General features: G+C 54.5%; 8 protein-coding genes across 8 annotated transcripts; 6 read left to right on the top strand and 2 right to left on the bottom strand.

Annotated features, from left to right (window-relative positions):
• Positions 1-1002: 1002 nt before the first annotated feature.
• CCOS01_00773 (uncharacterized protein) lies at positions 1003-1245 on the top strand (the record flags this gene model as incomplete). Its single annotated transcript, XM_060448970.1, has 1 exon — positions 1003-1245. One exon carries the CDS (start codon positions 1003-1005, stop codon positions 1243-1245), a length of 243 nt encoding a protein of 80 aa, XP_060320408.1.
• Positions 1246-2373: 1128 nt separating this feature from the next.
• On the top strand, positions 2374-5276 carry CCOS01_00772 (uncharacterized protein; the record flags this gene model as incomplete). Its single annotated transcript, XM_060448969.1, has 2 exons — positions 2374-2450; positions 2507-5276. 2 exons carry the CDS (start codon positions 2374-2376, stop codon positions 5274-5276), a joined length of 2847 nt encoding a protein of 948 aa, XP_060320407.1.
• Positions 5277-7854: 2578 nt separating this feature from the next.
• Positions 7855-9295, top strand: CCOS01_00771 (glycosyl hydrolase family 76; the record flags this gene model as incomplete). Its single annotated transcript, XM_060448968.1, has 2 exons — positions 7855-8047; positions 8103-9295. 2 exons carry the CDS (start codon positions 7855-7857, stop codon positions 9293-9295), a joined length of 1386 nt encoding a protein of 461 aa, XP_060320406.1.
• A 1027-nt stretch (positions 9296-10322) lies between these two features.
• On the top strand, positions 10323-12185 carry CCOS01_00770 (dihydroxyacetone kinase; the record flags this gene model as incomplete). Its single annotated transcript, XM_060448967.1, has 2 exons — positions 10323-11610; positions 11689-12185. The coding sequence occupies 2 exons, from the start codon at positions 10323-10325 to the stop codon at positions 12183-12185; spliced, it is 1785 nt and encodes a 594-aa protein (XP_060320405.1).
• A 567-nt stretch (positions 12186-12752) lies between these two features.
• Positions 12753-13304, bottom strand: CCOS01_00769 (LSM domain-containing protein; the record flags this gene model as incomplete). The annotated part of the gene is made up of 4 exons (XM_060448966.1): positions 12753-12795; positions 12856-12935; positions 13007-13217; positions 13282-13304. 4 exons carry the CDS (start codon positions 13302-13304, stop codon positions 12753-12755), a joined length of 357 nt encoding a protein of 118 aa, XP_060320404.1.
• A 537-nt stretch (positions 13305-13841) lies between these two features.
• CCOS01_00768 (enoyl-CoA hydratase/isomerase) lies at positions 13842-15411 on the top strand (the record flags this gene model as incomplete). Its single annotated transcript, XM_060448965.1, has 2 exons — positions 13842-13973; positions 14041-15411. 2 exons carry the CDS (start codon positions 13842-13844, stop codon positions 15409-15411), a joined length of 1503 nt encoding a protein of 500 aa, XP_060320403.1.
• Positions 15412-17342: 1931 nt separating this feature from the next.
• Positions 17343-21302, top strand: CCOS01_00767 (GATA transcription factor; the record flags this gene model as incomplete). The annotated part of the gene is made up of 2 exons (XM_060448964.1): positions 17343-17469; positions 17533-21302. 2 exons carry the CDS (start codon positions 17343-17345, stop codon positions 21300-21302), a joined length of 3897 nt encoding a protein of 1298 aa, XP_060320402.1.
• A 2471-nt stretch (positions 21303-23773) lies between these two features.
• Positions 23774-25189, bottom strand: CCOS01_00766 (phosphatidylethanolamine-binding protein; the record flags this gene model as incomplete). Its single annotated transcript, XM_060448963.1, has 2 exons — positions 23774-24585; positions 24655-25189. 2 exons carry the CDS (start codon positions 25187-25189, stop codon positions 23774-23776), a joined length of 1347 nt encoding a protein of 448 aa, XP_060320401.1.
• Positions 25190-25447: the final 258 nt, after the last annotated feature.

Here is a 25447-nt window from a genome sequence, read left to right as displayed (position 1 = left end):
TACGAACTCAACGCCGTCCGGGGGAACGGGAAGTGTTGCTTGATGTCTGAATTTCGTCACATCGTAGAACGGGCAGTCGGCATTCGTTGACCGAAGGGGGCGAGCCTTGGGAATTGACCGTGGTGCCAGGCATGGAATCCAACGTAGACTAAGCCTCGCCCCTCACCTTCACGGCGACTAGTCGGCCGTTAACTGACCTCACCAAGAGTACACGGCAACGCCGCGTGGCGCATGCTGCTGTCGCTCTGGGCCAATGACAGATGGACCGTTGGAGTCTCGTTTGGAGAACCCTCGTAACCGTATGTTTAGTTTGCCCTAGTCATCGGATGTTCTTTCTTGATCGACCACAACCAACGAATTACAACCAATTTGTCTTCATCTTGAGTACCTATCTGTAGACGGGCATCGTAACCTCAAAGGTGTGCAAAGATCAGGGTCGGGCCCCGTCAAGGCAAATCCGTGCAACCGTGGAAAGGGTTGAAATGCAGGCAGGGACGGCAGGCTGTCGTGGTACCGTGCCAGGCCTCATCGCAGGTGGACGGTCGAATCGACAGCGTCAGTTGCCCTAAACAGGTTCCCAGCATATGCAAGAAGGTATCAAGCTAGGTAGGCCGGAGGTGAGAACCGGGTGGAAAGTGGATACTGGTCGATGCCGATGCACTCTGGCCTTGGGCCGTCCGCATGCTCGAACGTTTCTTAGGCTTTGACCTTGGACGTTGGGAGGGGGCTAAAGGGCTCCATCTGCAAGATGCGCCGTGGGCATGGCCATCTTGCCATCATTCGTATGCAGGTTGGGGAGGGCGAGTAGCAAGGGCGAAAGAAAGTGTGGAAATGGTGCATCTCGGATCGAGTCATCGCCACCATCCTTTCCGAAGAATTGAGTAATGCTTTGTGTCTTTTCGTTGTATTTCTGTATTGCTGAACAGACACTCAGTGCGACAGAGCATTCGTAAACAGAAGAGAGGAGGCGTGCGTAAGGTAGGTGAACAACACGTAGGCTGCATGGCTGCAGGTGGAGAGGGAGACCTGGCGAGGTTTGTTTGTTGTTGGAAGTTGGAAAACGGCAATGCAATGCACTGGCACTGGTGGTCTCCCACAGACAGAGAGACAGCCAGTCAGTTGACCGAACAAGACGGGGGGGAATATGTAAGGCTGGGAGGCTATAGTTCGGTCGTCGGGCCCAGAGCGGCAGGTTTTGTTGTGATAAGCTGCGAGGAGGATTTTCCCGTGCCCTCGAAACTCTGAATCCAACATCAGAGAGTTGCGTCTTGGGAACGGTGTCACCTCGGTGACCGCAGGGCACTGACTGTGAAGCTGTGTTCCTGCCCTGAATGGCGACGGCGGAGGGCACCGAACAGGCAATCCTGGAAAGAGCCATCGAACGCCCGGGGCAGCTGGGGCACTGCGCTGGCTGGCTAGATGACAAGACTAGGAAGGCCCTTCCTACGTGCCTGCTTTCCGGCTGAGGTGTCTTGGTATCTTCTCCTACCTTAGGTTCGTACGGAGTAACATCCAATGTATCTTGTATCTGTATCCGTACGGAGTAACTGAGTTGGAATGGAACGGCGGGGCGGGAAAGAAAGAGAGCCCAGCCCAGCCCGGGATAAACACACGCGCGCACAGCAGGAGCCAGCACCACAGTACCACACTCGCAGGCCAGTATCCATACCACAGCAGCCCGTCGGGTGGGGATACAAATTACCTCTAGTCTGCACACCTGCGCCGCACCCCGTCATCATGGAGGGGCACCAAAACGACAACACTTTCCCACCCTCAGTATCCTTTCCCCCCCCTCCTCATCATCCACACCCCCCTGTCGTCCATGTTCAAATAAGGACTTGCACCTACGCCGCATCTTCAACGCTTCCCACATCCCACCTTCCACCTCCCCGCCTGACACCAAACAAGACGCCTTCTTGAATTTAGCCCGTCTTTCCAGCCCCAGCCGTTTTTGGGGGAATTCGTCGTGGTCGCAATCTTCCGCACCTCTTAGCTTTCCTTCAATCTCAATACCGACAACTACAACTCCCCCACCGCCCGGCCAGTCGGAACGCTTCACGACTCTTACGTCCTTGTCCAGGTCTGCCTTCGCTTCCGCTGACGCGATACCGCTACTTATATCTCGATCCGTACATATCTTGCCTTGGACAAGCAACATTACCGTCTACCACAATTACCAATATTCAGTGCGACCAAGGCCAGAAAACACACCTCAGCGGAAAAAACGAAACGTTGCGCAAGGCTGCGACAACCGCCTGAGAGACCGGGGTCTTTCGCTCCCGTCCTCGTCAGCTGCAGAGACACACGATGCCTTCAAAGTCCCGATAATCTGTCTGAGTTTTCGTTCCCATCTGGCACCCCAACTCTCCGAATATGAGCGAATCACGCAACATAGAAGATCTTCTACAGACGGGCTTCTTCACAACCTCTAGGGCCAAAACTCCCAAGCAGTAAGCCCATCTTTCCCTACCTCTCTGCTGTATATCATGTCTTACCCAAGTCGCAGACCTAGCACGGATGCTCCGGCCGTTCCTCCTCATGTTTCCAGCATCTCCAATATTACCCGACCGGCCTCCAACCCGGATCCGCTAGTACCCAGGTCCTTCGACCCGCCATTGAGGCTCACCCGTCGCAAACACTTTCCGCCCCCGCCAACAGTCGAAGATGAGACCGAAGCGCTCCAAAAAGAGCACGGCAGCGCCGCCTCGCGTATGAGCGACACCGAGCCTCCATCGCGAGGTGATGCCGATCAATACCCCATCATAATGGAGGTACACGAACACAATCCCGAACGCCGATTCGTCCTGGTGCCAAAGTCTACGAGCGGGACAGAAGATGAAGATTCGTCAGACGACGCCAAAGCACGCGCTGCCGAACGCTCGCGTCATGCTAAGCCTGAGACCAAGGGCGACTACGGAGCAAACTACGAAGCGAACACTGGCAGAAAATACCGGTCGCCTCCAGTCGAGGATCTGAATCAACACAAGCGACCAGATCTCGAAAAGAAAAAGAGCAGACAAGAGCTTCCGCGCATTGAGACTGATGTTAAAGACGAGGAGATCCGGCCTCGAAAACATGAACGAACAAAATCCGCGACTCGTGTGGAGCAACAATCTACCGATTACTTCTCACCAAAGGACGACAAGAGACAGCCCAAGGAGCCTCTTCTCTCACCACAGGTGATAAAGCATGCAACAGGTGGGCGCGAGAAAGTATACTACGATTATTCGCAGTCTGGTCGGAATGGTGCACCGCGGCCCCAGAGAAGCCGTTCGAATCTAGCCGAGGATAGCAGAAGGTTCGACGACAACTACACACGGCAAAACGCATCATCGAACCCGCCGCCAACGCGTCGTTCCAACACTAATATTGACTCTCCTCCAAAGGAATCAAGAGTTGCGTCCGGCGACAGGTTGAACGAGTCTCCTCGTTACCAACGAGAACGGGTGGTACCGCGTGGTGAACGGCCACAGAAGAAGGCTCCTTCGCCGCCGTATGATTGCTTGGACCGCGACCGCGACCGCGACCGTGAGCGTGAGCGTGAGCGTGAGCGTGAGCGAGATGGTGGCTCGAAGAGGACATCGAATTCCAAGCGCGAAACTCCACGACGCAGAGATGACAGTGGCTCCAGCAGTAGCGATTACACGCAGACTCCACGGACAGCCAATATTCGGCGGAGAAAGTCGATTGTAGAACAAGAAGACAAGGACATCTTGCTGAGTCCTGTCCAGCTTAAGCCATCTCAGTCGGCAAGGTCAAGATCGAGACCTCCCCCGGCAGAAGTTGTGATGCCATCTCCACGAGTTTCCACAAAGTCATTCGCCGACGACATCCCGCCTCCTCCTCCGCCTCGATCCTCACAAACATTCCCGGTAACAAGGGAACCCAGGGATAATGGGGATGTCAAGGAGAAGTCCGTTCCATACCCTGATGACGACCTGTTGCCTAGAGTAAGCCGCCTCAGTGTCCGCGATCCCGAGTCGCGTCCTTCAAGAGCGCGTTCAAGGTCTCGGGCATCTACCTTCAACAACCCAGTGATAGTACCAGCGGTCATGCCTGCCATGCCTGCTCCCGCTGGACCACGGAGCCCAACAGAAAAAAGACGCTCGCCTGAGAGGAGGGCCAATCTAAGTCAAACAATTCCGCCAATGGAAGCGTGGCCACCAGCCAAATTTGACCCGGCCAAGGGCGCACCAGTCGTTGACGGACCCAGGGGTAGCTATCGACGGTATTCGCACGATGCAGACCGTGGCGGTGTATCTGACTTTCCCGATTGCCCCCGGAAGAAGGGCATTGTAGGCAAAGCTGATTGGCTTAGTCTGCCAAGGTGCGACAACTTCAACATCTGCCCAGACTGCTACAACGGAGTGTTTCTCAACACCGAGTTCCGCAATGACTTTATGCCCATGTTATTCCGGCCGATGGACAAGCCAATTGCCTGCGATTTTGGTTCTATTGGGTGGTATCACATTGCGTGGCTGTTGACGTTGAAGAATCGTTTGACGGACTTGCGCCTATTCTACCAGGTTGCCAACGTCACCAGCAAGGCGACTAGCAGTATTCAGCCCTGTTCGGGAGACCGTCGAAATACCCGCGTTTGGTACTCGATCAAGAATCCGTATACGCAGATGACGATGCCAGACTTCACCGTCTGTTACGAATGTGCCAAAACCATCGAGGCACTACTTCCCAACCTGATAGGCCTTTTCGTCACGCTCCACCCCACGGCACAACCTACGAGGAGCGTGTGCTCGATGCACTTTAATCCCGATCGAAAGCGTTTCGTGATGTATTTCGATGCGCTTGAGACGACTTCAGATCTCGCTCTCGCAACAACGCAAGCGCCCAATATCGCGAAGCTTGTGACAGACATCGAAAACCTTTCTGTGTTTGCAGAGTGCTCAAAGGACAACCCAGTCTATGATCAAAACTGGCACGTCATGCAATTCCTCCCCCAGTTCACCGTCTGCGGTGACTGTTTCGACGAGGTGGTGGCGCCTCAACTGAGAGACGGAAACGTCATTGCGAGGAACTTTTATGTGAAGCCACAGCGCTTAGAAGAGGCGTCGTGTCAGCTGTATTCTATCAGAATGAGGGCTGTTTTCGACAAAGCATGCCGTCGTAACGAGCCAAAATATCTCGAGACCAAGGTGATTGAGCGGCAAAAGATGTTTACGGAGACGTACAAGAGGATGGCAAAACTAGAGCAGGAGAGGACGCAATGGGCGCGAGAGGAGAGCAAGAAGCTACTCGAGGAATGGGAAAAATGGGAATGATGAATGCGTATGAATGAAATGAACATGAGAAACAGACGAGCATGTGGTTGGAATCATTTTGTAGCACGGCCCATAACGCCATAGAGCCTCTATGAGACTTATGAGTACATGGAGAAACTAATCGTCTGTACGAAATTGGAACAGCCAATATGAATGGTGAAAGTCCTGCCACGATGCGTTATTATGGTGTGTCTTTCTCTCAGAGCTTCGGGCTAGATGCCTTACACAACTTTCCTCTGTAGTTTTAGTAATCAATTCTCAGTTATCAAATAAGAGATTAATCAGGGTTGCGAAGATGTAGTCATCCATGTACGTGAGACAAGAAGTTTAGGTTCAGCCTGTAAATTTTGCTGATGGCGTTAATACTGGGCATTTACCTTTGGGAAGATTTCTAGACCATTCAGCTCAGTGCTCACATGCCCTCGATCGCTCAAAAAAATCACAGGCTAAAAGGGGCTGGATTTCATACCCAGATGTGGCGGTGAATTGACATGCGGTTGCTATACAACCGTTCCGTGCATCAAGGTCCCGGAACCACAGAAGTAAGACGACCGGTCCAACGGTTTCCCGAAACGGGAGGACTTGCAGATCGGTGGCTGCTACGACTCTGCGGCGTCATTTTACGACTCTAGGCTAACGGTTGACGGTTGACGGTTGACGGCTGTCGGCTTCCGCGTGTAAATGGGGTAGAGCTTTCTTTTGCTAGAGGCCCCGAGTCACAGCTCCAGCGGCATGTTGGTATATACCTGCTTCCATGACACAATGTGGCATTTGATGCTAATGCACGAAACGGACAAGTTCTACTTGTCCACGAGGAAGCAGTAATACCCCGTAGGTGAGGATTGACTCAAGTGTCCCATGTGTCTTTCGGAGTAAAAGGTCGATCTCGTACCTCGGGATCCGCGGTCCATGTGCTCAACAGTCGTTTTGGGTCTTGATTGACCTCGCCTCGGTCGATCAAAGGTAGAGATGGCCAGCTAGCGTGATGAGGGGTGCGGCACTATTTGAGATATTTGTCTCTTCTCCCTTTACGAACCTTGAATGGTAATGCATTGCGAGAAAGGGAAACCCGGCATTTGTGGCGCAGAACATCTTTTGGGGGGGGTTTTTGGTAGAGCTACAAGCCATGAACCATCCCAACATTGTATTTGGCAGGCGAGAACGAAAATAGTCATGCAGCAGTTCCTCGTTAACGATGAGTGGGAGAACGATGCGAGAGGGGGTGGGTGTGAAGCACGGGCCTGGTTCCCTCGGGGGTGTGGTTCAGATAATCCTGGACGTTGCTTGCATGCGTGACAGCCAACTTTGCCGAACGTCAAAATGGATCTCAACCTTGGAATTACAACATTGCACACAGAGAGAGGACTGCAGCAAGCAACACCGGATTCCCGTCTGCACGACTGCAGCAAGTCCAGTTTGCATGCAGCTGTGCGTCGTCCAGTGTATCGGGGCTCCCTCTCGTACAGGAGAATAACCTGCATCTGCTAAAAGGTCGGATCATTACCCACAGAACTTCCAAGTTTAGAGTGATGGGCCATCTATTCCCCATTTCTTCAATACGAATTCTGTATCGCGAACTCCTCGCCATGGAGACCCCAAACTCAAGGAAATCCTTTTTGCTCAACCCGCCGCAAAAGCTGCAAACCAAATAACCGTTCCACCCAAAGAGATCCAGATCTTCCAGAGGCTTGGCAACACAAGTCTAAAATGTTTACTCGTCTCTTTTGGCTTCCGGTTACACGTCTGTGGTCGCAAGGGGGTTCCGCGGCCAATCTTGAGACGGAGAGGCTGCCAAGTTCGAACCGCAACGGTTTCATCTCTCCCCGTACCCGAACGCACAGCCTCGCTCGCCTCGCTTCTTGCCCACAACTCTACAGTCCCTTGTCTCTTATCGTCGCTGTCTATCCGTACCTTAGTAAAAAACAAAAAGGGGTGGGAGAGTTCATGGCGGTGCGACACGATGACAAGGGCGCCTGGGGTTCGGAAACATCGTGTACGGGGGTTGACGCAGCAGAAAATCGGTCACGACGTTGAGTGTTCGACGAAGTCGTCCAAACTCAGTCATGGGGGGTGAAAGCCCCCTCCCTTCCCTCCAGTCTGTCTCTCTTGTTGCTCTCCTTCACGTCATTCTGGTCTCTTTCTCTTCTCCCGCTCAACCCTTACCCTTCTTGTGCTCCATCTCGGCTTCGTTGACTATTGTCTCTGAAGCATTCCTTTCTTTTTCGTCAACGCAAGACCGTTGCGAAGACTTGTTCACAAGTCTATTCCATTCTTTACTCCTGGTCGAGTGCTCTCTTCGTATCCGCTTGTTTCAGGCTTCTCTTGTTTAATTCTTCCCTTCGCAGTCCAGGAGACATCTTGAGTAAACGAATTCTGTTGGTGATTTATTTTTATGTTGTTCTTTATCCATTTATAGCCAACTGAACCAACTACCTATCTGGCACGGCAGCATCGAAAGAGCCAAGACGAAAGGCAACAAACGTTATCCACGAAGGAGCTGCGGCCTCGGTCTGATATCCCATAACGGATCACAATCTTTACTTAGACGACGACAACAACTTGGAACTCACAGTCAATCATGCGGGGGTTCTTGAAGGTTGCTGGCGCAGCATGCCTGCTGGGCCAGCTCGCGGACGCGGCTGTCAAGATCAACTTTGACCAAGACCAGTCCATCAAGGATGGTGCGAGCACAATAGCCTTCGGCTTGTTGAAGTTCTACACAGGAAACAACACTGGCGACACACCAGGCAACTTACCAGATCCGTACTTCTGTAAGTAATCTTGCCGAGGGGTTTCCATATCCGATATATTCTAACAAAGCATCAGGGTGGGAGGCTGGAGCAATGTTCGGCACAATGGTGGATTACTGGCGCCTGACGGGAGACGATTCATACAACGCAGTAACAACACAAGCGCTACTTCATCAGGCAGGCGATGACGCCGACTTCATGCCGAGAAACCAGACGAGGACGGAAGGAAATGACGACCAAGGATTCTGGGCTATGGCGGCAATGAGCGCGGCGGAGAACAACTTCCCGAACCCTCCATCAGACAAGCCTCAATGGTTGGCGCTGGCTCAGGCTACCTTCAATCAATATGTTAGCCGCTGGGATACGGCGACGTGTGGTGGTGGGTTACGGTGGCAGATCTTCACGTTCAACAACGGTTTCAACTATAAGAACTCGATTTCAAACGGATGCTTTTTCAACATTGCAGCTCGACTAGCACGATTTACCGGCAACCAGACGTACGCGGACTGGGCGGAGAAGATTTGGGATTGGGAGACGAGCGTCGGCCTGATCACGCCCGAGTTCAAGATTTACGATGGCGCCACGGTCGACAACGGGATGAACTGCAAGGATATCGACACGATCCAGTGGTCATACAACGCGGGCATCTTCCTGCACGGTGCCGCGACGATGTACAACTTGACCCAGGACAAAAAGTGGTTAACGCGAACCGAGGGCGTGCTGACCGAGGCGACGACGTTGTTCTTCAACCAGACCGCCATGTTCGAGCAGGCCTGCGAGGCATTCAAGCTGTGCGACCAGGACCAGCAGAGTTTCAAGGGGTACTTCACGAGGTGGATGGCCGGAACGGCGCAGGTGGTGCCCTCCCTGTTTGACAAGATTATGGGTCTCCTCAGACCCAGCGCCGAACTCGCTATTGCCGCTTGCAACGGTTCGCCGGCTACAGGCTACAAGGGCCAACCGGGTACGGCGTGCGGATTTCAATGGGTGCCCAAAGGCCAGTTCGATGGCCTGGTCGGTGTGGGCGCGCAGATGAACGCGCTCGACGCCGCCATGTACATGCTCGTGAAGAAGGCGGATACCAAGACGGCGCCGGTGACGGCCGACACGGGCGGCACGTCGGTGGGCAACGCCAACGCCGGCATGAGTTCGCAGCCCAAGATTCCTACGTTGCCGCCGATCGAGACCAAGGATAAGGTTGCTGCCGGATTCGCTACGACGGCTATCACTTTGAGCATCGTGGCCGGGTGCTTTTTCATCATGAAATGAGAAAGGGCATAACCGTTCCTTTGGCAGCATTTATTCAGCACTGGGGTTCTCATTCGAACATTTAATATGGCAACGGCATGTGATGAGGCGTTTTTGGGGGGAAAGACCAGCTTTGATAGCAGTCTGGTATGATATACTGGCATTGGTATGTGGGCGGCAACAAGTGTACAGACCTCTATCCAGAAGAGAGTTCGGGTTTACGATATACCCTACATACACATACATTCATATATACACACTCTATTTTCATGATGCCAATTTGTGCTCCGATGCTCCGTCGCCTAGACTTTCCCTCATCCTCATTTCCGGTATCGAGAGCTTGCGCAAGCGGTCATTACTTTGCCTCTCAATAGACGTGTCAGCCACAAGATGATGAAAAGGCGCTTGCAATGTATGAAAATTGAAAAGCCAATTCAGGCAAGCTTCCCACGGCAACAGTTGCTGTCATGAACCGGTTCAAATTTTACTCCCCTCATTTTCTTTTTAGCGTTGCGGGAGGTAAAAATCTCCCAATTCGTGCGGTGCAGAAGAACATCGGCGAGACCCCGGGCGCTTGCGCTTGCCGGATGAGGTGACGTTCCCACCCCCGCGGGCCCCGCATAAGGTACATACCACCCGACCCCGCGGCGCGGAAGCTGTTGGGAGGAGGAGAAGGAGGACCAATTGAGGACCTAAAGGAAGTCATTGGAGAGACGTGAAGTTTGGGTGGGACGTCATGGTCGTCCAATTGCTCGGTCCCTTGGGGCCGACTTACATATAGTAGACTCGGGTTGTTCCCCCGTTTGCCTTGTGAATGAGGAGGACATTCTCTCGCTCTCTCCTCATCTCCCCTCAACTACTACCGTCCCCCTCATATCTAATTCCGAGGATAATCATTGATTGCTTGCCTTATTCCCAACTTCAAAAGCACCATTAAAGAGGTGACGTTGTTCAAGCTAAAGAAAGCAGTATCTTATCTGGGCATCACACCACAACACATCTCACCCTATCACCAGGCAAAACATATCCGAAGCAAACCCCCTTCAAAATGTCAGCCAAACACTTCATCAATGACCCAACCAAGTTGGTCAACCAGGCCCTCCACAGCCTAACCCTCACAAACCCAAGCCTGGCCCTCGACAAGCCCAACAAGATCATCTACCGCAGACCGACACCCGATGCCGCCAACAAAAAGACCGTCTCCGTCGTCTCGGGCGGCGGCTCGGGCCACGAGCCCTCCTTCGCAGCCATGGTCGGCCAGGGTCTCCTCTCCGCCGCCGTGGCGGGCACCATCTTCGCCAGCCCGAGCGCGGAGCAGGTCCGGACGGCCGTCGCCTCGCGCGTCGACACTAGCGCGGGCGTTCTCGTCACCGTCATGAACTACACGGGCGACGTGCTCAACTTTGGGATGGCTGTCGAAAAGGCCCGCGCCAGCGGCCTCGAGGTCGAGATGGTTGTCGTCGGCGACGACGTCGGCGTCGGGCGGGCCAAGGCGGGTAAGGTCGGACGGAGGGGCATCGCGGGCACGGTGCTCGTGCACAAGATTGCCGGCGCGCTCGCGGCGCAGGGCAGGCCGCTGGCCGAGGTCGCAAAGGTCGCGCGCCTGACGGCCGAGAACCTGGTCAGCGTCGGCGCGAGCCTGGAGCACGTCCACGTTCCCGGGCGCGCGGTGCCCAGCGGCGAGGAGGAGGGCGCGCTGCAGCTCGGTGAGGCGGAGCTGGGCATGGGAATCCACAACGAGCCGGGTTCCGGCCGGGAGAGCGCGGATCTGGAAGGGTTGGTGGGCAAGATGCTCACGCAGCTGCTGGATCAGAGCGACAAGGACAGGGCGTTTTTGAACGTCAACTCGAACGAGGTCGTTCTGTTGGTCAACAACCTCGGTGGCGTGAGCGCGCTCGAGCTCGGGGGCATCACGGCCGAGGTCGCGGCGCAGCTGGAGGGCAGCTACGGGATCCGGCCCGTAAGAATCCTGAGCGGGACGTACATGACGAGCCTCAACGGCCTGGGCTTCAGCATCTCGCTCCTCAACGTCGTCAACACGGACATTGGCGGCCCGAGCATGATCCAGCTGCTCGATTACCCGACCGAGGCCACGGGCTGGTCGTCGCCCATCCTCAAGGAGACGTGGGAGGCCAAGAACCAGGCCACGCGGGAGGAGGCGGCGGACGCCGGGCAGGCGACGAAGCCTAGCGATCTCAAGTACGATGCCGCTGCGGCCACCAAGGCTATCACGGGCGGTCTGCAGAGGGTCATTGCGGCCGAGCCCGAGGTGACTAGGTATGACACCGTCGTCGGTGACGGCGATTGCGGTATCGGTCTGAAGAGAGGAGCTGAAGGTGAGAGACAAACATGCTATCCGATCTAGATGTCACACCACACATGCACAGTCCGCTGACAAGCTTCACGCTCACTAGCAATCCTCAAGCACATCTCACAGAACCCCCTGACAGGCGACGCCGTCGTCGACCTCGCCTCCGTGGTCCCCGTCGTCGAGAACACAATGGACGGCACCTCGGGCGCCCTCTACGCAATCTTCCTCAACGCCCTCACCGCCGCCCTTCGCAGCCTGTCCCCCGGGTCCGCCGACGCGAAGACCTGGGCCGCGGCCCTGAAGCAGAGCAGCGACGCCATGTCGCGGTACACGCCCGCTCGACCCGGCGACCGGACCCTCGTCGACGCGCTGTACCCCTTTGTCGAGGTCCTCGGCGAGTCGGGCGACGTCAAGAAGGCGGCCGAGGCGGCGCGCGCGGGCGCGGAGACGACAAAGGGCATGAAGGCCAGCCTGGGGCGGACGGTGTACGTCGGCGGCTCCGGGTTCGAGCAGGTACCCGACCCCGGCGCGTGGGGTTTGAGCTGCTTCTTTAGCGGGTTGGCGGGCCTTGAGGGTGAGGATGGGTGGGAGAAACTGTAGAGATGGATTGCCGAGTCCGCAATTTTCAAAAGGGTTTCCTTGTGTATGGGGCAGATCGCGCCCGTTTTACCAGTAATTTTCCTCGATGAGTGAATCGGATAATAGGGGTGTTTCGTGTGGTTGCACGAAGCTTGGAAAATCGGCAGAATGCTCAAACAGTCAGGGAGAAAATGAAAAGAACCCAATTGATCCATTTTGTCTTCAACGCCTATCTCATCCCATTTTGAAACAACAAAACCACTTTACCGTGGGTATTTATGCGAAACTTGTTTCCTTCTCAAGTTTTTGCTTCGTCCGCTGCTCTTCTCCCCCGCCTCTCTCTTAACTCATACGATATGGCACGGTGAGCATGCGCCAAGTTGTCACCAAACCAAGCGCGCCTCGTTCACGGTCCCAATTCATCTTGTTGAGGCATATTCTTCGTATGGCCGGATAGTGCAGTCCCTTTGTTCTCCCCGTTTTCTCGGTTTCAACGTTCTTGTGTATGGCCCAGATGATTATCGTAGAGGGGCCGCATAACAAGACCAACACGCTCAACTCCTTCTCATCCGCGATTGTTGGATTTCTTCAGCTCAAGAGGACCAGGATGACGCTATCACCACGGAGAAACCTGTACAGGTGTTAGCCTCCAATTATGGGGGTACTGGGCATGCGGTGGGCGTAAACTGACATCTTGCTGATGAAGCGGTCCTTGTTCACGGGACGACCCTTCTTGCCGTTGGCCAGGCGCGGCGTCTCTGTCCACATTTCCTATAGAATACCAACGTCAGCCTCGCTTTTTGTGATTTCTGGCGACGAGCGAGAGTAAGAAGTTGTCGCACCTTGACGTTCTCCAGAACCATGTTGCAGTGTCTGTCAAAGGCCTTGACGCGCGCAAGGAGCTTTCGGTTGTTTCTGATGGAGATGAGGACCTGGGTGTGGCTGCGGACGGCGGTCTGGAGGATGGAAAGGGGTCCGGCGCTGAACTCGTGCTCTTCGAGCTGTGCGATTTCGTACTCGGTCAACTCGTTGCGCGACTTGGTGAGAAGCTCCCTGTTGGTTTACGTGTTAGCACAATGGATGGATATCCATACAGGGGATAAGGACAGGTACGAACTGAATCTTAGGATCGGTCGACATGATGGGCGGCAGTGTGGTGGGGATAGGCGTGGAGGGTGTTGATGTGGTGTGTGTCGCGACAACGTCTTTGAATGCTGGGCAAAGGTACACACAGCAAGGCTGAAAGAGTTTGGCAGTCTCGCGGCTCGCCGTAATGGCGCACAGATGCTCTGATTGGCCAATAGCTTCAGTGAGGTCGGCGCTGGAAAAAGTGTCCCCGTCCAAAAATTACAGGCGAAAGCTGCACTGGAAAGCTTGCAGCGATGCGCAAGGTTTAGTGGGGGTTTCTGCCGGGCGCACCTTGGTCAGTGCGCACCTCAACTGGCAGTTGCCAATTGCCTTACCGGACAGACCCATGGTTATTCTCGGCCTCGAATTTGACGTGGAGAAGAGCTTTGGAAAACCATTCCCGCGACATCACCTACATCGAAGCTCCTTTACCACCCCCCCTTCCTCCCTCCCCCCTCCCCCGTCCGGCCCGTCTACTACACGCCCACCATCCGTCAGTCGATGCATCGCTTGTCCTAGACGAGCGCATTGGCAGTTGGTAGCAGACAAATGTTCTCGAGAGCGATCGCACTTAGAGCCAGGCCGGCAGCGTTAGCTGTTCCTTGCCGGAGCTGCAGCAGGAGCTTCGGTATGCCTCTCAGAGCCAAGATCATCGGCGCGGAGGCCTCATCACGCGCACAAGTGAGTCATTCTATCCGTCTTGCTGTTGGTATAGTCGACGACGTTGACTAACAACCCCCTTCAACAGATGTCGACGCAGATTCCGAAAGGGTTTGAGCAGAAGGCCAAGGACGACCCTGACGATGTCATGTTCAACAGCAGTTACGGTCTGAGGACTATTGAGCTCAACCGCCCGAAGAAACTCAACTCCCTGGACGGAAGCATGATCCGAAAAATTCTGCCGAGATTGGTCGAGTGGGAAAAGTCGGACCTGGCGAACGTGGTGGTCATCAAGGGATCAGGCGAAAAGGCCTTCTGTGCCGGCGGAGACGTTGCCGCACTGGCAAAGTGGAATAAGTTTGAGGACGGATGGAAGCGGAGCGCAAAATACTTCGAGCTCGAGTACAAGCTGGACCACTACATCGCGACGTATCAGAAGCCCTATGTTGCCTTCATGGACGGTATCACCATGGGTGGCGGTGTCGGCCTGAGCATCCACGCGCCGTTCCGCGTTGCCACTGAGCGCACCATCTTCGCCATGCCCGAGACGACGATTGGTTTCTTCCCCGACGTTGGCGCCTCATTCTTCCTGCCCCGGATGGCCGGCTCCATCGGCACGTACCTCGCCCTGACGAGCGAGAGACTTCAGGGCGCCAACGTCTTCTATTCTGGTGTCGCCACCCACTACCTCCACTCGACTTCTTTGCCCCAGGTAGAGGCCCGTCTTGCCGAGATTCGATTCCGCGACCACGACTCACTGGAGAAGCGCCTCCAAATCGTCAACCAAACCCTCGAGGAGTATGCCACCGGTCTCCCCCACAACGAGCCCATCCTTCTCGGCGGCGACCTGCGCAAGGCTATCGACCGCTGCTTCAGCCAGAGCAACATCGGTGCCATCATCAAGGCTCTCAAGGCTGAGAAGGGCTCAACGAAGCAGTGGGCCGCGAAGACGATCGAGACGTTGCACAAGCGGTCGCCTACGGCCGTCAACGTTGCGCTGAGGCAAATGCGCATCGGCGGCACTTGGTCAATCGCCGAGACTTTCAAGCGCGAGCACAAGATTGCAGAGAAGTTCATGCAGCAGGGCGAGTTCACCGAGGGTGTGACTGCGTTGCTGATTGAGAAGAGAGCCCCGGTGTGGAAGCCTGCTACTCTGGAGGAGATCAAGCCTGAGATGAACGTCACGGAGCCCTTCTTCGAGTCCAGCGGAGAAGACCTTGGGCTGCTGAACGACCGGGACTACAAGGAGTACCCGTACACATACTTTGCTCTGCCGACCGAGGCCGATGTACGAAAGGTCGTGCTCGAGGGCCAGCACACGCCCGAGGAGGTCGTGAAGAAGCTCGCCGCCTCGAAGAACAACCGACAAGGCGTCGAGGCGGTAGTCAAGGAGATTGTGGACCGTAAGGTCGTCGCGAACAAGGAGGGTCGCGCGGTCTGGCCCGAGGAAAACCAATAGATGGTGTTGGGATATGTCACCGGGACAATTCCTAGGCGTGTATGATACTGTAGATGCTTTTGCCATGTATCTGAATAAATTTCACGGGTTGTATTGTGATCCGTTATTGACATTCGATGGACTGCATGGCTGTGTTCGTTGTGAAAGTGGAGATCGTGAACTGTGTTGATTAAAAGCTTCATCATATGTTCGTTGTTGAGCCTGATTGGCCCAATAAGTTTCGCATTCAGAAATGCTGGAACCTCGGTGGATTGGAACTGATACAGAAAAGTTGGGGTAGCGATGGCTTCGTGCTGATAGGCGGGCCTGGTATTGTTGCCTGCACGGCTGTGGTGGTTGCTTCGAAATTATCGGAGATAAGATGAACCAGCTATTCCGTCATACAAGTAAAGTAAGGCAAGCTTCCAGCCAGGCCTTACTTTTCATGACAAACCTCTTAACGTGAAGAGCGATGACTGTGGCGGATGGGCTTCGATGGCTTCGCTGTAATAGGTTAATGGCTACTGGTTGCCGGATGAGAACGTGGAGTCATGGATGCAAATACCATGGTAGCGCTGAAAACCTCTACACTAAGAAGAGATGAGGTGGATGAGTCGGGAGTTGGAAGGGGGGAATGAATGAATGATCGATCTCTCGGTTGGACGGGCAGAACTTCGACCCTGTCACCCTGGTCCGTGAGATTGATTGTACGGACAACCCAGGCGAAAGACGGGAAGAGTAGAGGAATAGAGAGAGACCTCAGGCCCAGGCTTCAAGAAGTGGGCAAGTATAAAGAGGGCCCCGGCCCCCCTTCGCCGTCTTCGGGCAGGAGAGCAAAGAGCAGCTTGCGTTTCTCCCCTACCATTTCTCATCATCTTTTGTAAGTTCCGGTGCTTGGTCCGCCCTGGTCCTGAGTCGCCGGTGTCAAGTCCCGGTTGCCAGCGCAAAGTCCGACCAAGAAGAGGCAGTAGCAACCGGCTGGTCAGCAGGAGGACGAGGCCCCACCCGCACCCGAGAACCTCAGGAAGCGAGGAAAGAGGGGACCCACTTACGGCATTCACACAGCAACCGCCTCCAGAGGCTCCAGAGGCTTCAGGGGGGGTCACATCCGAAAATCCAGCGGTAAAGGTCTCGGTCGAGCACGGACCATCACCGGAAGCCCTTTGAGACCTGTCTCCGTTCTCCCCGGTGGGCCACTCAAGTCGCGGACGAAAGCGTGCACAGCGTGTTTTTGGCGCGTTCTGGATTCGGTGCAAAAGCTGGGTTCGCGCTAAGAAGCTAAGCGGCCCTTACCCCTGGTCCAACGTCACAGCACCCCCTGCTGGTCTAACCCGCTTTGGGCGGCCTGTATTGAGACTTCCTTCATTGCGTACCTTACCCGTTGTATTCTTTTACTACCTTACTTGTACACGCGACAGACTTCACGTCTTTCTTCCCTCATCGTACTATCCGTCCCAGGTTACAGTTTTTTTTTACAAGCAAACGCTTGAGCCTTTTCATTGAGCTGTCCAGCATTGAATTTGAGAAGCGTCTTTACTTTTTCAACTCTGCACCAAAACAGCGAGGCGTGCGTTTGTCTCAGAGCTGCTCTCTAGTCGCGCATGGGCTTTAAGTGGTTTGATCCACTTCCCAAAAACGCGACTTACACCAAAGCCGGGCCCAGGACGCGACTTCCTTCACGACCACGGCCATGATACCCGCCCCGCGCTTTACGTGACGCCTGCACTTTACCACTTTAACCACTACAACCACCAATTCGTAACCCACTCTCAACTCCCAATCCCTCCACTTTCTTTTCCTTTTTTCCCACCCTTGGTCACCGCCCAACAACTACTGCCGGCACCACTCGACTCTGTCGGCAATACCTCTCTACCTATTCGTCTTTTCATATTCGCCCGTCACCTCACTTTCGAACTGGACGAACACTCGAGTCGGTGACAGCCTCGCCTACGATGGCGTCGCCAATGCCATCAGCACCTGTGGGTAACTGGGGAGGTAACGGCCAAGCGATGCCACCACAGCCTCCTTCTGGCCCGGCAGATATGGATGATGCGGGTGTACAGATTCGAACCATGGGCCGTGAGTGCTTCCCGTTTTGTTTCTGCTCTGGCGTTCGCCGGATATACTGACTGGGAGATGCAGTCAAGGTCATTTACGCGTTCGCCGACAGCGGCGAGAGCTTCCTGGCGCGACACTCAGAACTACTCACCGTCCAAACAGTACCAATCGACGAGAAGACCACAGTCGGCATGGTAGACTTGAAGTTGTGTGCCCAGGCCGTTGTTAAGTGCAGCCCTGAGCTGCTGAGCGACGCCACCCGCGACTTTGCCGTCTACGCATACGACTATTCAGAACCCGATGAGCCATTGGTCGGACAGGGCTTTCTAGGATGGATCATGAACAACACAGATGGCAAGAGGATCATTGGTCGCACCACCAGGAATCCCCTCTCGGTCTTTAGCGGTGGCGTCAAGGAGATCTTGGAGATCAAACTGAAGCTGAAGCCAGTAGCCGCCATGACACAACCGAGATACGAAGTCGAACCTAGACCAGACGCTCGACACTCATATCAGCGCTCTGAAAGCCACATGAGCGTCGAGATACAACCCACGAGACACAACGATGGTGCACTCACGCCCAATAGCCATGCCGAGTGGGCCAGCTTCATGCAGTCAAATCAGCAGATGGGCAACCAGCAACATCCCCAAAATGTTGCATCCCCTCACCACCTACCCCAGCACCACAACGAATTCCAACACCAACCACAACCACCACCCCAGCAACGACAACAAATGCAACAAAGCAATTCTTTTGCTTACAATGGGCCCCCGCAACAGCAAATGCAAAATTCACAACTTCAACAGACCATACCTCAACCGCCTATGCAAAATTCTGAAGGGCCTAATCGGGTGGCCCCTACCCTTGTTGACACAGCAACCGAGACTCAAGTGAACCCACCATCGAGACCATCATCCAGGGCTTCAAACACATCAAAGAAATCAAGATCTACCGGACGACCGCGTGGTCGCCCCCGGAAGCAGCCGAGAGCTGAGACTCAAGGTAACACGTCGGGCTATGAGGATGGAACCGATGGCGACGATGGTCCAGCCAAGAAGAAGAGGGCAACCATGACCCAGGTCACAGGCAACATCAATGCCCCCTTCGGTGGCGGCTCTGGCCCTCTCCGCGTCACAGCAAGCACGGCTGGCTCCTTGCGAACCTTGCGACCGGCCGGGATTTCTCAAGACCCTTCTATGGGCTCTCACATGCAGGATGTGCCTAGAGCCCCAACACCCGTCCCCGACAGAGGTCCCTCAATGCCACAGGGTGGCAAGGCCACGAAAGGTAGCAAGTTGCGTCGGCAGTCGACATTGAGCCAGGCCGCCACGCCTCCTAGCCAACCCCAGTTTTCCGAACCGCCCTTTGCCATGTCTCCGAGTCAACAAGATGGCCGTTCCCCAGACTCAGAGGCCGTGTCTCCCAACTTTTCCGAGGATAGCCCTGCAGCCATTGGATCTTCACCGCCTGTCCCTCGTACCACCAGCTTTGTGCGGTCAAGTCCGCCGGCGTCCAGCCCGATACTCCCCCCTATGCGAATGCCGATGCCAATGCCACAGCATGATTCTGGCTTTATGAGCGGCGGCGTTGACGACCTTTTCGATGGCGACATTATGAAGCCACTCCCGAAACCCGTTGCTACTGCACCGAAACAATCCAAAGGGCGGAAAACGAATCGCAACGAGACCAAGGAACAAATAGATGAATCCGGTATCCCCATCCAAGTCTTTCAGCTGGCGGAGCATGTACCCAGCGAAATAGATACTGCTCCAAAGATCCGGAAGCAACTCCCTCCCAAAGCACCCACTTCGACGCCGTCGACAGAGCCATCACTGCCACCTCTACAGCACGCCGTCAGCGAGTCCAACATGACAGTGCCTCCGCAGCCTGCGGGAAAAGAGCCCTCACCACAACAAGAGGAGCCGGTTGTGGTGATAAAGCCTGATGTCGACATGGACAGTCAAAGTGCTCCCAGTTTCGAGGCCCCTCGGTCTGAAGATAGCCTCGACATGAGACTCGAGCAACTTGTACAAGCTGTGCAGGATAAAGCACCCGACGTAGTGTTGCCAGAGCCTTCGACATTGGCTCCTATCGCGGCCGACGTCTTCGCTCTTCCTTCCGCACCACCATCTCTTTCTCGGTCTACTTCAGAATTTTCGCAGGCACTTCCAATGGTCCCGGCCAGCGACCCGATCGGCCCTATCGCATTGTCAGCTCTCCCACTTCCAGATATAACCTCTTTCTCCGAAGCGCCTTGCCCGCCAAGCGACGCGTTCCAACCCCCGAGATCACCAACCCAGGCTCAGAAGGCAAACAAGAACTATGTCAAGAAGAAGGCCATTAGAGAAAAGCTATTGCAGGCCATCGAGAGTGGGCAAACCCCTATGTACTGCAACAATTGTGGTGCTATTGAGACTCCCACGTGGCGCAAGATTTGGTCTCAGGAGCTTGAGGGTGTCCCCGAATTCACCGAGTTTTCAGATAAGCCTGGCAGAATCACTGCCATCCTGGTCTTGGAGCGAGATGATGAAGATAAGGTTACCAAATACCAGGTCATCAAGAAAGGCCTGGCACCTCATGAGGACAAGTCAGAATGGAAATGGCATATGCTTTGCAATCCCTGCGGTATTTGGTTGTGTAAATGGAAGGCACATCGGCCATCGGAAAAATGGGAGAAGGACAGATCTCGCCTCAGTCAACAAAGACGGCCTCGGGGTACTGGGCGAGCTCCTAGACCGCCCAGGACGAAGAAGTCTGATTCGGCAAACCCGCTCAATCCGACGTCTGAAGCTTACTTCACTACGGACCCCATCGGGCCCGAGGATCGAGGCATCTCACCCATGGATGAAAGCAGATCTCGTGGCATCTCACAGGTCAGCAATGCCAACGAAGCTTCACAGCGTTCAGTCTCTCAGCTATCGATGTCTCAACCGCCTGACTATCAGGGCTCACGGCCAGCGTCGCCCGGGCATGCCTCCAACCCAGGATCTACCCACTCTCGAGGAAGCGGTACCGCCAAGAGCCCAATCACCCTTGACAACGCCGACGTGGTGCAAGATATGGGTGGTACCCGACGGCTCCTATTTCCTTCACCTCGAAAGGAAGGCGTTGCTAAGGTCCTAGGTGAGGTTGCCGTCAACGTCGTACAGACTGCGCCGGAACTCAACGTCTCAGCGGAAGCTGCACAAAACAAGGAGTCCACCGACAAGTCTAGCAAGGATGAGGCGCAGAAGGACACCGGGTCGAATAAGGAGAACCTGGCTATTCCTGATGATGACCTGGAAGATCTGTTTCGGAGCCCCATCGCTCGCCCATCCACGCCGCCCCCTCGGGAAAGGCCTGCTAACAGCGGCCCCTTCAAGACTCCCACTCGGCCGACACCCAGCCACCGTCCCATCACTAGAAGCGTCACTAGGAGTGTCTCACGATCGTTGAGGTCCGGCGATATGCTCCGATCCCCCATGGCTATGCGCCGCACGCCTATGCGGACTCCGCGGTCGGCTAGAGGCCAAATCCGGAGAAGCCCTCGCCTGCATCATGAAGAGTTCTCTCAGATGGAGATGGCCTTGGAGGAGTACCTCTCAAGCCAACCGGTCGACCACCAGTATGACTCTGATATGCTGGAGGCTATGAACCGAGCATTGGCGGAGTCTATGAATGCTCCTGGTTCCAGTTTTGATATCACCAGTATGATGATGGATTCAGACTGTCAACTCGAATTCGGTGATCTGTTGGATTCGCCATCCAAGCCGACGCCGCGACCGGCTCGGCAAACGAATGATTACGAGGATTGGGAGACGTGGGAGAAGAACATGCGTGAGCGCCAGGCGGCAGATGATGCCGCACGCGACTAGATACCCGGTGGGAGGATAGAATGGTCATGATGTTTACTACGAGGGATTGCAGTGGAAATTTTCACGAAAGCGCGGGACATGGATCCACGCAATACGCGCAGCGTCGCCACGTGTCGTATGATATTTATTGGTTCTGAGGGAGTGGCATTATAACAGCGCGCCTGCGGGCATGAGATATATGGGAGAAGGCGTTTCGGGGCATCATAAAGAGGATGCCTGGTGGACTTAGAGTTCCAAACACCGGCCTTGGTGCCATGGTGATGAGTCACACGTTGCCTCTGCTACCTTACTGCATTGATTCAATAGTTTAAGATGAGACCATTGGCCTTGTCACAGCAATACATTTGTTAATGACATATTTACGTCTCATTCGTGACAACCCCATGTTGTATTCTTACCTCATAGTGGCTTACACCGTTCCGTTATTACATATGACATGCACAGCTTCAATCTATTTTTCATAATTAACCGAAGGATGAATAACACCAGTCGTCGGTAGATAGACACTTTCGTCAGTACTGGCGGAGAGCGAGGCGCAGATTACCAACATAAACTTCAGTTACTGCAGTTCTTCTAAGCCCGGGTGGGGACTTGTATATTGAAAATTGAAAGTCCACATAAATACCAGTAGTATCATCTAACGACGTACGGTAGTACTGCATGCACGCCCGAAATCTCTGGGGTTAATGTACCAAGTCGAGGTGATGGCTGCCTACTTTGTCTCTTGGCGGTATCTCAAGATCCAAAGTTCCTAGTGTAGCCTACCTCGCCTGTCGAAACAGCTGAAAAAAAAGGGTAAGCGCAGAGGTGTGTCTCAGAAGTGCTAGTTAAAGCGCTCCTGTCTCGAGTCGTATCGAGAATCCCACTGAGAATTGCGTTGAGCGTCGTCAGAAGCAGCCATATCAAGTTAAACACTAAGTCATATCTCGAAATATCAGCAGAATCGATTCTATTGGTAGTCGCTTGGACTCGAGAATGGAGTCGATGTTGAAAATTCGCCCATTAGGAGTTGAGTGATGACAAGCAAGAGTTATCAATGAAGTCTTGTTTCTTTTTTTGTTTGCCTCCCTTTTACACACGCACACACACACACACACACACACACACACACACACACACACACATTTGCCACAGCCCGCCACTCTCGTCATTCATGGGTGACCTCTTTGCTATTTCCAGGAAGAAATAAATGCCCGATGTAGCATCGAAACTTGAAATGTGAATGAAGAAGAAGCAGAAATAAGTCATCGCAACCAAAAGGAGCATACAAAACTATACTCCAAACCCATAGCAGCCGATGAGGAGCATCTGAGATATTCATGCCTGATGCAAGTCTCAACTACTGGAACCAACCCAAACCCGAGCACACCTAGTTGTTGGAAAAAGCCGACCGCTCGACGTGCTCTTTGGACCTGAGGGAAACAATACCCTCTCGCAGTTTGAGTTAAAGGACATATTTCCTCTCTTTTGACGCCACTCTTTACACCATGGTAACGAATAATTCCTTTGCTACTTTGCTACCCTTAGAAAAAAACGAATACTTGATGTACTTCTTTAATCAGTGGAAGTAGTAAATTCCTTCATGAACAAAACTTTTGTTCGACTGTTGTTCTCATGGTTAATATGAAGTGCATCTTCGCTCTCGTAAACCATTGCTCTTCACGCTCATATTCATAAACAATCACTTTACTATCATGGACCGCTACTCCCCACGCACGTATTCATGGAGAATTACCTTGCTCTTTTGAACCACTGCTCCTCGCGCTCTTATCCGTGAACGACTTGTTCAACGCCCCCGAGAAGATATGAACGTCCGGCGTGATAACCAGAGAGATAAAGTCTTGTCCTGCCCAGATCTGATGTTGGGAAGCAGCTCCCTAAGCGCCAAAGGAGTGGAGAATCTACGATGCGGCCCTCGCTAATGCGCCCGGATCCCGGCACTGCAATGCTAAGGCTGGTTCTACAAAGCCGAATATCGAGATATAGTTCCCTAAGCCCTCGAAAGATCGGACAGAGTCACGTTCACCCTGGTGCCTTCGTCCCCGAGTGTTAGTATCTCTACTGGATGACAACGACTGGCTTATGTTTGCTGGTGTAACGTCAATCATCTTCGAAATATACATCGATTCAGGAGAAGCACACGATCTTCAGCCCAACCTTTCGTCTGAATATAAAAGTAGCGAACGATTAGGGACACAGAGCGAGGATAATGGTGAGGAGGCCGAGGATCCGGAGTTGACAGTAGGTGATCTATAACAACCGCGCAGCCATGAGACTGCACCCATCTACGGTCAGGTGATAGGACATAAAGTACACGTATTCTACACATTTAAACAACACCGCACTTGCTTCCCCGATTTTCGCTTCCAGCTTCTTCCGCTGCGTTACATCCCGGCTCAGTGGTGGTTCGGCCGCCCGAGTAACCGTCTCCGTCCTCTCTGCTCTTATAAACACGCACGACGCTGACTCCTCTACTTCCTCCTGACCAAGCCCTTGGCGTTGGAGTACCCCTTGATGCGCTTGGTGTACTTCCACAGATGCTTGTACTTGGCGGTCTGGCGCTTGGCTTCCCAACCGCGGGCCTTCTTGGGCTCCTTGAGCGAGAAGACGCGCTTCGGGCGGAACTCAATGTCGGCGCCCGGCACACCGGCGCGCTCCATCACGCCAGCCGTGTTCTCGTCCCAGATGGTGCGGAAGATGTTGAAGCCGACGGGCTTGAGGTTGAACTTGTCGCGGTACGACTTGAGGGAGAAGCCATCGCGGGCCTGGTAGAGCTTCTTGAGCTGGGCGGTGTCGAGCTTCTGGTCACCCTGCTCGAGGATAAAGATGGAGAGGCGGTGGTAGGGGGAGCCCTTTTGCGCGAAAGCGGGCAGGTAGGGAACGGCGAGCTGGGCCTCGTCGCGGATCTTGGAAAGCGGAATGGACGTTGCTGTCGGCGAGACGGGGATATTGGCGGCGAGGTAGTGGCAGCGCTTGGTGAAGCCGTCGGTCTCGACGGAGGGTATGTCCGAGTCCATGATGACGATGGAGACGAGACGCTCGCCTGCCGTGAAGGGGGTGATGCGCAGACGCGGGGGCACCTCGGAGATGTTGCTGGGGAGGATCTTGCCAGGGGGGACCTTGGAGCGGCGGAAGAAGAGCTGAACGTCGTAGGTCGGCTTGATCTTGGGGAGAATATCGGGGATGATGTTGAGCTGTTGGATACGCTGCTCAATCATCTTAGCCTCGTAGGATTGCCACTTGCGCTCGGCAAGGAAGCGGTAAATGGGTTTGCTCATGTCACCTATTCCAGAAGGCACATTAGCACTCAATGCGCGTCTCAAGCATAGAAATGGACGTCATGTATCCTTACCGAGCCCATCCTCGAACCGCCTCTTGACAGCGGGATCGTTGATATCCGCCAGAATCTTCAATCTCTCGACCTGCTTTCGCAGACTGGACAGCCTCATCTGACGCATCCTCTCTCCTCCCCTAACCTGATCACCACTCAAGCCCTCCAACAGCTTGATCGCCTCCGTCTCCTTCACAATAGCACGGAGCTTCTCCTCGCGATCGGCGGCGAGGATCTTGCGCGCCTCCTGGAATGCCTGGTAGGGCAGCTGCTCAAAGGGGATGTTTGAACTCGTGCGGATGGCATAACGGCGACGTCTCGAACCAACGGGCGGTGTGCCTGCCTTCCACAGATCCTTCTCGGCCCACGGCGCGACGGCCGTGTTGGGGTCCAGCTCGACGGGGTCGACAGTCTCGGGGCGCTCGCGCGACACCTTGTACACTTCGGCGGCAGGGGCGGGCGTCGTTGAAAGACTTCTCCGTATCGGCAGGGGCGTGGCGACTCTGTTCAGGCATCGGTGAAGCGGCCGGATGGCCTGCCTACACGACGATGACATCTTGGGCTGTGAAAAGAGAGGGGGGCGTGGTGGGTTCGGTAGGTGGTCGTCTAATTCCCGACCAGAGCTTCTGAAGGAGGTTTTTCAACAGAGCTTCACGAGTCTGCTCTGCGGGTCCCCATAATTATTTTTCCAATTGAACGGCGGAATATCCCGCCCCGGACAGGGGACTGGAGCTCCCATTGACAAGCCACACAGCGTGCACGCTGCAGGTACGTACCGGCAATTGACGCTGTCTGATTGGTAGCTTCCTTCGAC

This window comes from Colletotrichum costaricense (genome assembly GCF_030867565.1).
Source record: "Colletotrichum costaricense strain IMI 309622 chromosome Unknown Scaffold_1.1, whole genome shotgun sequence".
Taxonomy (NCBI): Eukaryota; Fungi; Ascomycota; class Sordariomycetes; order Glomerellales; family Glomerellaceae; genus Colletotrichum; species Colletotrichum costaricense.
Note: the sequence above shows the minus strand (reverse complement) of the source record. Positions and strands in the feature narration are given on the sequence as shown.